The following is an 11,610-nucleotide window of genomic DNA, read 5'->3' as shown; positions in this document are numbered from 1 at the left end:
TCTCATTTAAATGATAGCCGGTGCAACAAAAACTGACCAACAAATCATTCTCACTCATGATCATCGACTGAACTAACACAAAAGTTCGAATGATCACAACTAGATTAAACCAAATAAGTTATAACCCAGACAATTAAACTAAACATGTTATAACCAAACAAGGTTAAATCACATAGGTGTCAACCCAAACACGTAACCCAAGCCGTTTCAACTAAACTGGGTAAACCAAATATGTTAAACCACACAGGTTTTAACTAAATAGATTAAACCAAACAGGTTCTAACCAAACATGTTAAACCACACAAATTTTAACCAAATAGGTTACACCAAACAGGTTTCAACCTGATAGGCCAAACTAGATAAGTTTCAACCCACCATGAGAACCAAATGCATATGGTTTTTCCATACATGACACATATAAAGGTTCTCTCAAATTCTCCTCCTTTGACATTTAATTTCCAAAGATAATAACAATATGCGGCCTTTCTAACCATCTCTTATATAGAAACGAATTCTATACCAATAATTGTTTTGTCAATGACAAAAGTTATTACTAATCTCAAATTTATGTAGAAACAAACTCTACATAAATAACGTTTATTGTGAAGAAAAAAAAATGAATAAATCATTTTCTAAAACTCAATATCTTGTGTAGCAACTCTACACAAAAAAGATTTTTCAAACCACTCTAGTTGTTATTCTAACAAGCTGATTTGTGAATAAACCTTCATAGTTAATACACTATGCCCATGAAAATATACAAAAGAAAGACTCCTATCGTGAATAAATGTACAGAGCCTTTGGATAGCATATTATAATACAAATCTTTAGTTACTAGCCCAACTTTTTATTTGATAAAAGCTACCCAAATAAATTAAAAGGCATACGGTAAAGACCAAAATTCGTATAGTACTATTCATCTTTAATTGTTTTACCCGACTCAATTTATTCAAGAAAGTCTTCACGGTAATGTACAGATTGTAATTTGCCATATCATGATTTAGTAGACATATGTAAATTACTAGTGAAATGACCCGTGAAATCGCGGGTTTGTTTAAATGAAACAGTTTAATGATATATTTTATGTATTAAGTGAATGTAAATGTTAAAGTCATTTAGTTTAATAAACCGTGAAACCACAGATTCCGACCAAGAAACTTGATAATCAAATTATTGTAGTTTATAAAATGCGTATAGCAAATAATGACAACGAAAGCGTACCACAAATATTTTGCCTGGAACATACGATCCGAAATAATCAAAGATTTTGAAAGAGAGAATGCTAAACTATTAATATGAAGATATGTGATATTGTTTTGAAATTTTGACTAAATAATATGCAGGAGAAAATTTTTTAAATTTAGAAACAGAATAATTATTTAAGTTATATATCTTTTGCATTTATTTTTCATTATTATCATTTTTCCTTTAATTGTTATTAATTAAGTGTATATAATTAAGATTAATTGTTATTTATGACATCATCATGGTGCTCTAAGAATTTTTTAATTTCTTTTTGAATTTTTTTAAAGCTTAAAAAATATGTATTTATGAAATCATCATTTTAGAATTTTAATAGAAACTATAGATAGATTTTGGATAACATCAAACCACATTTTTAGGTTTTAACCAAAATCATATACCGAAATCATTTTGCACAAAATCTAACCACATTTTAACCAAAATTATACATGGAAATTATTTTAGACAAAATCAAATCACAATTTTTTTTATTATTATTATTTTTTTTTAAAACACACTTAACAAAAGCAATAACACTTAATATTGCATACATGATGCATTAAAATGAAGTTACAAATCTATCGGTATCTCCTCATACTATCAACAATTAGAGCAATTCAATAAAATATTTAACATTTCACATATATGAAAAACTAATTATTGATAATTATCTTATAATATTACTAACCATCCAGATAAAGATGTTTAGAAATGTAGTAAAAACTCACCTAACATTTTTACACAACGGACCAACACAGAAGTGATGAAAACATATCAATTATAATCTTTTCCATACAGTTTCAGTTTGTAAAACAAATTTTCAAATAAGTTGATAAGTATATTATAACGATTTCGGGTTCACCCCTTTGCACTTGTGCATTGGGATGAGGGTGGGGAGGTCTCAAGTTCGAGTCCCTCTCCTTAAAAATATTCGTGGGATTTATTCCTGAAAGCCGAATTGCCCCGGGAAGGTTTTACCGACCCGTATTCAGGACTCAGGTCCGACCGCCTGCCCCTCGGGATGGTATAAGGTTCGGATCCCTGTAATGCGGTTCGGGTTTCCTGCCCGAAAGCGCGTGTGTGCGTGACAAATGAGAGTATTCGATGTCAACAACTTGCCTTTAAAAAAAAAAAAATATTATAACGATTTCTACCCATATGCACAAGTTATTCCAATTCAAGAAAAATAAACATTTTTTTTTTATAATATATAATGTATATCTCAACAGAATCCCATACACACATTTACTCAAGAATCATATCAAGATATACCGAGTAATCTTTTAAACATTGGTGGATTCCTTGCTGTTCCATACGACTTGTTCAAGAAATTTTATCAGAATTTTTAAGAAACTTAATGGGTACAATTTCTTTTATAATGAATCTGTTTTAAGATTGTTATTCATATATAGTACTCGAAACGTATTTAAATTAACAACTAAATGGATCATCAAATATATAAATATGTTATAACGGATTCATACCTGAGTAGAGTAATAGGAGATTCATCAACACATGATGATGAGCCGAGTCTCGTGTTTAACACGATTCCCTTAAAACAGATTCGCCGTCTACACGTCGTCTGTTTTCCAGGGTACAACGGCTAAAGCTGTGTACAGCCGGAGTTGAGAACTTGCCTGAAAATGCACGAGAGTGTTTGGTGTGTTTTTTCTTGTTTTTGTTATCTTTTTATGGATGGATGAGTATTATTTATACACTAAATACTTCAATTTCCAACTAACTCATTAAATGACAACTAACTCATTAAATGAAATATTCCAACTAACTCATTAAATGAGATATTAAATGAGCATCATCCAATCCAACTAACTCATTAAATGAGATCCTTAAATAATGCGATTTTGATTCTTAAGGAAGTAGGTCTTACAACCCACTTTTATTCCTTTAATCTAACATCAAATACCTCACTTGAAATACGATATCTCATTCACCATTATATAACTTTGGACACATAATATGACGTCTTGAAGCCCTTGTAAAGAGCTACGTAATCATATAGAATATTACTCATAAATATCTTATATACGTATACATATTTAGATCCAAAGTTTGTGAAAAAAAATACACTTGGAAACTAATTTTTTCCAACACAATGTCCACCGAGAGAGCAATAAAAAAAATCAAGACAAAAGAACGCGGCCGTCTCACTAATTTATAAGGTGTGTGTGGAATTTAAAATTGAATTAATATAAACGCAAGAACTTTTAAAAATAACCGTAGCGAAATATTTTATTTTTGAAACTTTTACGCCTATTTAACCTAAACAATTGCCATTATCAATTGTTTAATTATAAAATAGAAAAGAAATATTTAACTATTTAACATAAAGCTTTTCTTACGTCTATTCAATTGACCCTTAATATACTAAACGTTTCCAACAAAAAAATTATAATTATTTAAGCTCGAGTACTATTTAGCCAAGAACAAAATAAGTATCTGATCTAATTTCAATATAATATTTATACACAAGGGTATTTTTTTTAAAATTTGAGCTTTTTCAAAATTTTTAAAGACCATTCCCAACGGTGTGTTATACACCATGTCATCATTCATGTCACGTGAGGGCGCCGATGGCATTGGTGCCGCCCTCAACCGCCCCCGTCACCATCGCCCTCACAAAAGTCATCCCTAAGTATATTCCAGGACGAAGTTTTGTGGCTTTTTTTTTCAATTTAATCATGTTTAATTCCAAATTTAAATTTCCAGTGTATTTTTTTTCTTTTTTTGCTGTAAATTAATATTATGAAAAATGGAAGTTAAAAGAAAGTGGGTGAGGTTGAAAAAGGGGTGAGGTTGAAGATGAGTTTGGTAGTTGTAATTTATTTAATTTTACATTTTATATTTATATGGGACCCACTACAAAATTGATACTCCCTCCGTCCCAGTCCACTTTTCTATTTTGGGACGTCCTATATCAAATGTCCACTTTGTATATTAACCAATGAGAAGAGATTATTCTGGAGAGAGAAGATTTCTAATTGGTGGAGAATGAAGTTAGTGGGATTTTCTAAAACTGTGTGCAAAAAGTAAGTGGACACTTGTAATGGGACGGAGGTAGTAGTTGCTAAAAATTGGGAGTACTATACTATACGTGTAGTCTTTTTTTGTTTTTTGTTTTTTTTTTTTTTTGATTTTAATCATTATTTCATATATTTGATTTGTAAATTATTTATTTTTAACTCTAATGTACTTTTAATAATAATAATAATAAATAAAATAAATAATAAAAATTGAGGAAGTATGTCATGAATGGTGTGTTATGAGAGTGTTATGGGAGGAAGTGATGAGAAAGGATGAGAGAGAAAGCTGATGTGGCGTTGAAGAAATGTCCATGACGGCGTCATGGTTGGAATTGGTCTAAGGCAAAAAAAAAATGATTGAAAGTCATCTAAAATATATATATTAAAAAAAAAAAAAAATACTCAACCAAACCGCGCTAAATACTACGAGGCTTATAATCAAAACAACACCGGGACTTGAAACAACCTTAGAACAACTTACTTGACCGCATCGTTTTCGTCATCTTTCATCGGTTAAAATTGAAAACCATATTAATTACTACATCCCACAATAATTGACATTTATGTTGTCGCGTACCAATGATTTATGATTACAAGTAGATGCAAATAATGCATGATAGTTATTATACTAGATAATACAATACAATCTTAAGATAAAAAAAGCGTTCCTATATGGCTATATATATATGGTAAACAAAATATAGTTACGGAGTAATAAAGATAGCAACAATGGAAGCTAAAACTCATCTTCTGCCAACACCATCGTTTAGATCCCCACTGATTAACAAATCACGACCACAAATTACCATCAAAGGCACTCAAGTGTTACATGCTTCCCATGTCACTGTGACCGCCCCGAAAAGAGAAAAAGATGCAAAAAAACGAGTCGTTATTACTGGCATGGGCGTTGTTTCGGTGTTTGGAAACGATGTGGATATGTTTTACAAACAACTCTTAGATGGGGTAAGCGGTATCGGGTTAATAGATAGCTTTGATCCTTCAGACTTAACGACACGATTTGCAGGTCAAATGCACGGTTTCGTGTCAAATGGGTACATTGACCCCAAACATGACATGAGACTTGATAACTGTCAACGGTATTGCATTGTTGCCGGGAAAAAAGCACTTGAAGATGCGGGTCTTGCTGGCCAAAACTCCTCTAAGGTTTTTACTCCATTCAGATACATTTGAGTCTTAATCTTGTTTTGATACTACTAAATACTACTACTAAACATAGTGTTGTTACTCATGTGGTAGTGGTCTGCCTCTCTTAGCGAGAGGTCAGGCAGTTCGACTCCCGTAGGGTGCAACATTGCACACAATACCCTTGAATTCCACCCAAGAGTGTCTTCCGCACATTGCGTTGTGGGAGCAGTGGGAGAGGGGGTTTTACCGCCCATGCCCTCGGATTGGGCGGTTTCCTCCTAGAAAACAGTTGGGGGCAGGTTATGCAACTGCGGAAGATGAACGCGTAGGTGGTTAAGTCCCCTGGTGATCTTGTACTACTGTTTAAAAAAAAAATCTACTACTAATGGTTATATCGGCACAAAGGTAAAAACATTTCAGACGAATAAGATTTTTCATGTTAAGACTATCCGATGAATTGATGAATGAAATATTTTTTTACCTCTAAGCTTATTATTGTTGTTGTTGCATCATGTTACCGAATCTCTAAAAATGGTGTGTATTCAGATTAATAAGGAGCGAGCTGGCGTACTAATTGGATCTGCAGCAGGAGGTGTTACGGTGTTTTCAAATGGCATGGAGTGTTTAATCAAGAAAGGTTGCAGTAGAATCTCACCATATCTCTCCCCTTTAGTATTATGTAACATGGGCTCTGCCTTACTTGCTGTTGATATTGGATTCACCGGACCAAACTACTCCGTTTCAGCTTCTTGTGCAACATCCAATTATTGCTTCTTTAATGCTGCAAATCATATTCGTGAAGGCAGGGCAGATTTGATAATTGCAGGCGGCTCTGATGCGCCGATTATTCCTATCGTAATGGGAGGTTTTGCTGCTACTAAAGGCATGTCTCAGAGAAACGACGATCCCCAAACTGCTTGTAGACCATGGGACAAAGATAGAGATGGCTTCGTTTTGGGCGAGGGTTCGGGTGTCCTGGTAACTTAAATCGATTTTCGATCATCCTTAATATTTTTTATCTGCAGTGTGTTTTAGTTTGGTACTCCCTCCATCCCAGATTAATCAACTTTACAGTTTTACAATCAATTAATTTATTAGAAAGGCCTCTAACTTTTGTAATTAAATTAATTCATTAGGAACAATATTGTAAACTTTATTAAATTTACTTTCTATTTTTGGAAGTGGACAATTAATTTGGGACAACCTGAAAAAGAATACTGGAATATTAATCTGAGACGGAGGGAGTACTAATTAAGTTACTGATAACTTCTTTCTTAGGTGATGGAAAGTTTAGATCATGCAATGAAAAGAGACGCGCCGATACTTGCTGAATACTTAGGAGGTGCTATAAATTGTGATGCGTATCATATAACTTGTCCACGATCAGACGGTCATATTGTTACGTCTTGTATTCAAAGTTGTCTTGTGAACGCCGGTGTGTCCGCAGAGGAGGTACCTGATCATTTTTTTTTTCAATCATTTGAAAAATTACATTCGCTAAATAGTAATCGTTGGTAGGTAAATTATGTCAACGCACATGCAACTTCAACGCTTCACGGGGATCTAGCTGAAGTATCCGGTCTCAAGAACGTATTTAAGAACACTACAAGAATCAAGATGAACGCTACTAAGGTGAAGCAAACCAACGCCATGGTCTACCATTATAAATACAACAATTCAATACTTTGTTGACGTTATCTTCTTGTTTATGTTTTAGTCTATGATTGGACATTGTATGGGTGCAGCGGGAGGTCTCGAAGCTATTGCCACAATAAAAGCGATTCAAACAGGATGGTTGCATCCCACCATTAATCAGTTGGTACGTGAATGTCTAAACACGTACGTATATTTCTTGATATTCTTTATATAAACTAATAACCCTACCTTGTTCATTGTGCGAATGTAGAACATAGAACCGGTAGTAGAATTTGATACAGTCGCAAATAAGAAGAAGCATCATGAAATCAACGTTGGTGAGTATTTTTTCATAGTTTATAATATAATTAGAGAGCTCACTTAATTAATTAATCACTCTTCTTTCATGCAGCCATTTCAAATTCGATGGGCATCGGAGGACACAATTCCATTGTAGCATTCTCACCGTTCGAGCCTTGATCTCTTATCTCATTGTTCCAAACTATGACCATATTTGTAATTTATTATTATCATTATATTAGTAGTAGTAACTTAGTGATTAGAAACAGTGATTTTAAAATGAAAAAGATTTATGGGGTGAGAGAGGCTCGAACTCTCGACCTCAGGATCACTCTAATTGCTATGAGACCTACGCGCTAGCCAACTGCGCCACCACCCCGTTTGTGGGATACTGTTGCCTTTCATTTTCTTAAAACCATTTACTAATGCTCAGTCGACATTAAGCAGTTTCAAACCTGTTTGAAAATCATTTACCTGAAGATTTGGCTCAGCTAACAATATCTCATTGTAAACCCTAGAATACATATCTTTAAACTGTACATATCGTAAATATACCCCTTGAGTTACATGGGAATGTGGATACACATAAATGAATTTGGCTTAAAGACTTGATCAATGATCGAGCATAATGATCAGTCACGAATCATGTTTGGTGGTCTGGTCAAGTGTGGATAAGCTTGATAAGTTTATGCAAATCTGTATATGTATCTAATTATAAGATCATAGTATAAATTTATTACAACTCGATTGCCTAGTTTCTGCTCTAGCAAATCACCCGAAAACACAAACATTATTAATGAGCAATATACTGTAAGCAACACTTTACATCGAACATCCCATGTATTCTGTGATTGTAAACTAGCAGATAATAGGAAAAAACTTCTGTTCATAACTTGAGTACATATCGTTAGTGGAGAACACTTTCAGGAACTATAACAGTAAGCAAAGTACAAACATGTTAACCGCAGCCAGGGGCGGAAATATGTGGGGGCAGGGTGGGGCGCCCGCCCCCACTGGATTTGTAATTTTCAGTGTAAAAATTTTGAATTTTTCGAGTTTGCCCTAGTGGACTTTCTTTTTTGTGCCCAAAAGTCTCCATATTTTGCCCCCAAAGCCTCCGTATTTTGCCCAAAAGCCTCCATATTTTGCCCAAAAGCCTCCTTATTTTGCCCAAAAACCTCCGTATGCTTTTTAAAAAAAATCTCCCCCGGTGAAAAAAAATACTGCTTCCACCACTGACCGGAGCATAAAAAATATAACAGTATCTAGTCTAGATAGTTACTAGTTATTAGAGCATTTCACAATTAGAAGGGTGCAAGAAGCTATAATGTCAAGATGGCGAATCTCTCTTGAACTGTATATGATTGATGAGATTATGATGGTGAGTTACGTTTCTGTCAAAAAGAATACAGTAATTTTCCTATAAATGCCAGTGACTATTAAGTAAAAATTAAAAACCTCAATGGCGAATTACACGTACAAAGTTGTTATGATTCTTGTATGTACAGCAGTAAAGTTGAAATTGGTAAAAGTAAGAAGGTGAACTCATTCACGAGGCTCCTCGATAGGAACACTTGTGTAGGTGATCGTTTGATTCTCAGTCTCCACACCATTTTGTCTGTAGTTGGTCAATGATATTTTCCATATTTGCAGCAAGCTTACCCTGTAATAGAATTAGACAAAATGCAAGATAGATAGATATACAGAGCACAACTTTTGAGAGTACTATAATTTTTGGAAAAATAAAATTTTAGGGGTGGTCATAAACATTTGTATTAAGAATCATCATAATAGTCATGACCTAATCAAAAAGTGTTTAAAGAATACGTGTTGAAGCGCCTGAAATAAGAAATGGATACTCCAAATTTATAAACAGCACTTTTATATGGTAAGAGAAGAGACTATACCTATCGGTTACAATATCCCTCTTTGCAAGCATAAGTGTCAAAAATACAGGGACCATTGCAGCACACAGGTGCTTGAGAGTGTGTCCGCTAACTACATGATGAGTCCATTTGTATATTGTATCATCTGCAGCTTCTTCAACCTTCGCCAGAAGATAAAAACCTGAAATTTTGTACATTTGAAACTTTGTAAATGAAAAGGTCTGAGAAGTATATGAAAAAGACAAAGGACGATATTATACCTGCAGCCCATAGCCAATATGTAGAATGTGTGTACATTGGAGGCAGCATGATGGCCATCAAAGGAATGGCAATTAAAGGTATAAACTGAACTAAGGCATACGGTCGGAGATCATCAAAAAACCTATCAGAAAAATAGAACACTCGGTGATGACCATGTACTTAAACCGATGTACTTAAAATCTCTATGTAATAAAAATACAAATAAGATGTGTAAAAGGATATAGTTACCTCCAGTACAATATGCTTACGACACCAACCAAAAGCAATGGAATGATGGAGTATGTTCCCTTTCGCTGGTCAATTCTTTCAATAATAAATATTGCAACAATAGAAGTGAACGCAATGGTCATCTGGATTCATGTAAAATCAAAATCAAAATCAAATGAACAGTAAATAAAACAGGAGAATGTTAGCATGAAGTCAGTGCTACATAAATCTGTATAAAATATATTGAAAGATAAGGCTCACAGGTAGACGATCCCAAACAAGGGTAGCATCATTCGGCTCGAGATGATAATAAGAAGATCCAAAACCAACAGCAGCCACACCAATGTAGAAAAAAGTCCAACCACAAAGCTCCCCTTGCAGACTTAGTTGATATATATATGCATAAATATTTTATTAGCTAAGAGTGCCAAGACTAAAATATTCCCAATACAATCAAAAGATTCAACAACATACCTCAACTTAAAGAAGTTTTTATAATAGCAGAGTATGAGCCCTATGACACCAACAATCAAGAAAGGCACATTTGAAATGACATTCAGAGCATTAGGTATACCTGAAAACAGGAGCTTTCAACCTTATCACACAAGTAAACAAACAAACATATATATGAAAATTAAAAAAAAAAAATAATAATAATAATAATAAAGCTAGGTGTGACAATTTGCTATTCAATATACAGTTCTATTCTTGAAGCACATAAAGTCTCATTTTACCCTAAAATTAACAATTGATGTATAAATCTTTTCAAAAACTATGAGGAAGCCCTAGCAGCAACAATAACAAAATTAAACACAACAAATTGTACTGTTATACAAAGCCCTAGCTTAAACCGCTACTTCAGAATATGAATTATTACAATAATTTACCTAAAAATCGACGTTGATCGGCAAAATCATGATACTGTTGATCTTGAGGAATTGCAGGAGTAACAAACATCAATACTATAAAGCATACAAATGCTATTACCGATATCATTAAAATTCGATTAGCCATAACTACTGATGATATCTATATATGTATGTCTGAGTTTGTGATTTGTAAAATAGAAGATGACGTAAGCAGGTGGTAGTAGATAAATGTACGATCGCCGGTTAAATTGTTATTATCGGAAATGGTGAATCGTGGCCTGGCGGGTGATGTTAGCAGTATGGTACATGTTTGACTAACGTAAAGGGACGTAAGTGTAAATTTTTATATTTGTTGGACTCAAATTGCAGTTTTATTTTTCTCCTTTCAATGATCTTGATACTACAAAAATAACACATTTATACAAACATGCTTTCACATTTACGTATTAGAGATTGGAGAAGTTGGAGAAGATGTACACTTTCATACTTTACAAAAAAAAAAAAAAAAAAAAAAAAAAAAAAAATTGCAAATTAATTGTACATCTAGCAAAAGTGACAAATGACCACCATATAGTTAAAGTTTTTAAAACAACTAATCAGCTAATTCACGTACTAAAACATCCTCTCCCAAAAACTCTTGCGTACGTTTTGTTCCCTCCACCGTGAACCTCTTTCCCGGCCACCGGCACCTCGCCGGTGGTCCGATGGCTTTCCTTTACTACTTTAGTTTTCCTTTTCCACGTATTCTCTCTTCGGATTAGGTTACCCTCTTAGTTCTCTCGAGTTTTTTCCGACGATTTTGCTTAAAGCGGTGGTGGACACATGCGACAAAGACTTCGGTCTTCTGTGTTACGGCATGGCTTGGGTTTGGTGGTGTGACGACCCGGAAATTTTCGACCAAATTTAAACTTAACCTTTATATGTTTCCGACACGATAAGCAGAATTTGTAATGTTGAATCTCAAAAAGTTTGGAACTACATTCATGTAATCAATTATCCTTTGACCGTGTTCGACGATTCACG

The 11,610-nt window shown here is 34.0% G+C and overlaps 2 protein-coding genes and 1 non-coding gene across 3 annotated transcripts; 1 reads left to right on the top strand and 2 right to left on the bottom strand.

The window, feature by feature from the left end:
- The first annotated feature begins 5,012 nt into the window (after nt 1-5,012).
- Nucleotides 5,013-7,544, top strand: LOC139890828 (3-oxoacyl-[acyl-carrier-protein] synthase I, chloroplastic-like). Its single transcript, XM_071873742.1, has 7 exons — nt 5,013-5,447; nt 5,976-6,407; nt 6,708-6,881; nt 6,948-7,061; nt 7,147-7,248; nt 7,336-7,402; nt 7,477-7,544. The coding sequence occupies exons 1-7, from the start codon at nt 5,013-5,015 to the stop codon at nt 7,542-7,544; spliced, it is 1,392 nt and encodes a 463-aa protein (XP_071729843.1).
- Nucleotides 7,545-7,657: 113 nt separating this feature from the next.
- TRNAM-CAU (transfer RNA methionine (anticodon CAU)) lies at nt 7,658-7,743 on the bottom strand. Its single transcript is given in 2 exon segments — nt 7,658-7,693; nt 7,706-7,743. It is a non-coding gene; the product is annotated as a tRNA-Met (tRNA).
- A 988-nt stretch (nt 7,744-8,731) lies between these two features.
- LOC139890827 (uncharacterized) lies at nt 8,732-10,954 on the bottom strand. The gene is made up of 7 exons (XM_071873741.1): nt 10,606-10,954; nt 10,193-10,292; nt 9,980-10,100; nt 9,740-9,861; nt 9,511-9,632; nt 9,272-9,431; nt 8,732-9,027 (listed from the first exon to the last, which is right to left on the bottom strand). Exons 1-7 carry the CDS (start codon nt 10,730-10,732, stop codon nt 8,910-8,912), a joined length of 870 nt encoding a protein of 289 aa, XP_071729842.1. The 5' UTR covers nt 10,733-10,954; the 3' UTR covers nt 8,732-8,909.
- Nucleotides 10,955-11,610: the final 656 nt, after the last annotated feature.

This window comes from Rutidosis leptorrhynchoides, chromosome 2 (genome assembly GCF_046630445.1).
Source record: "Rutidosis leptorrhynchoides isolate AG116_Rl617_1_P2 chromosome 2, CSIRO_AGI_Rlap_v1, whole genome shotgun sequence".
NCBI lineage: Eukaryota > Viridiplantae > Streptophyta > Magnoliopsida > Asterales > Asteraceae > Rutidosis > Rutidosis leptorrhynchoides.
Note: the sequence above shows the minus strand (reverse complement) of the source record. Positions and strands in the feature narration are given on the sequence as shown.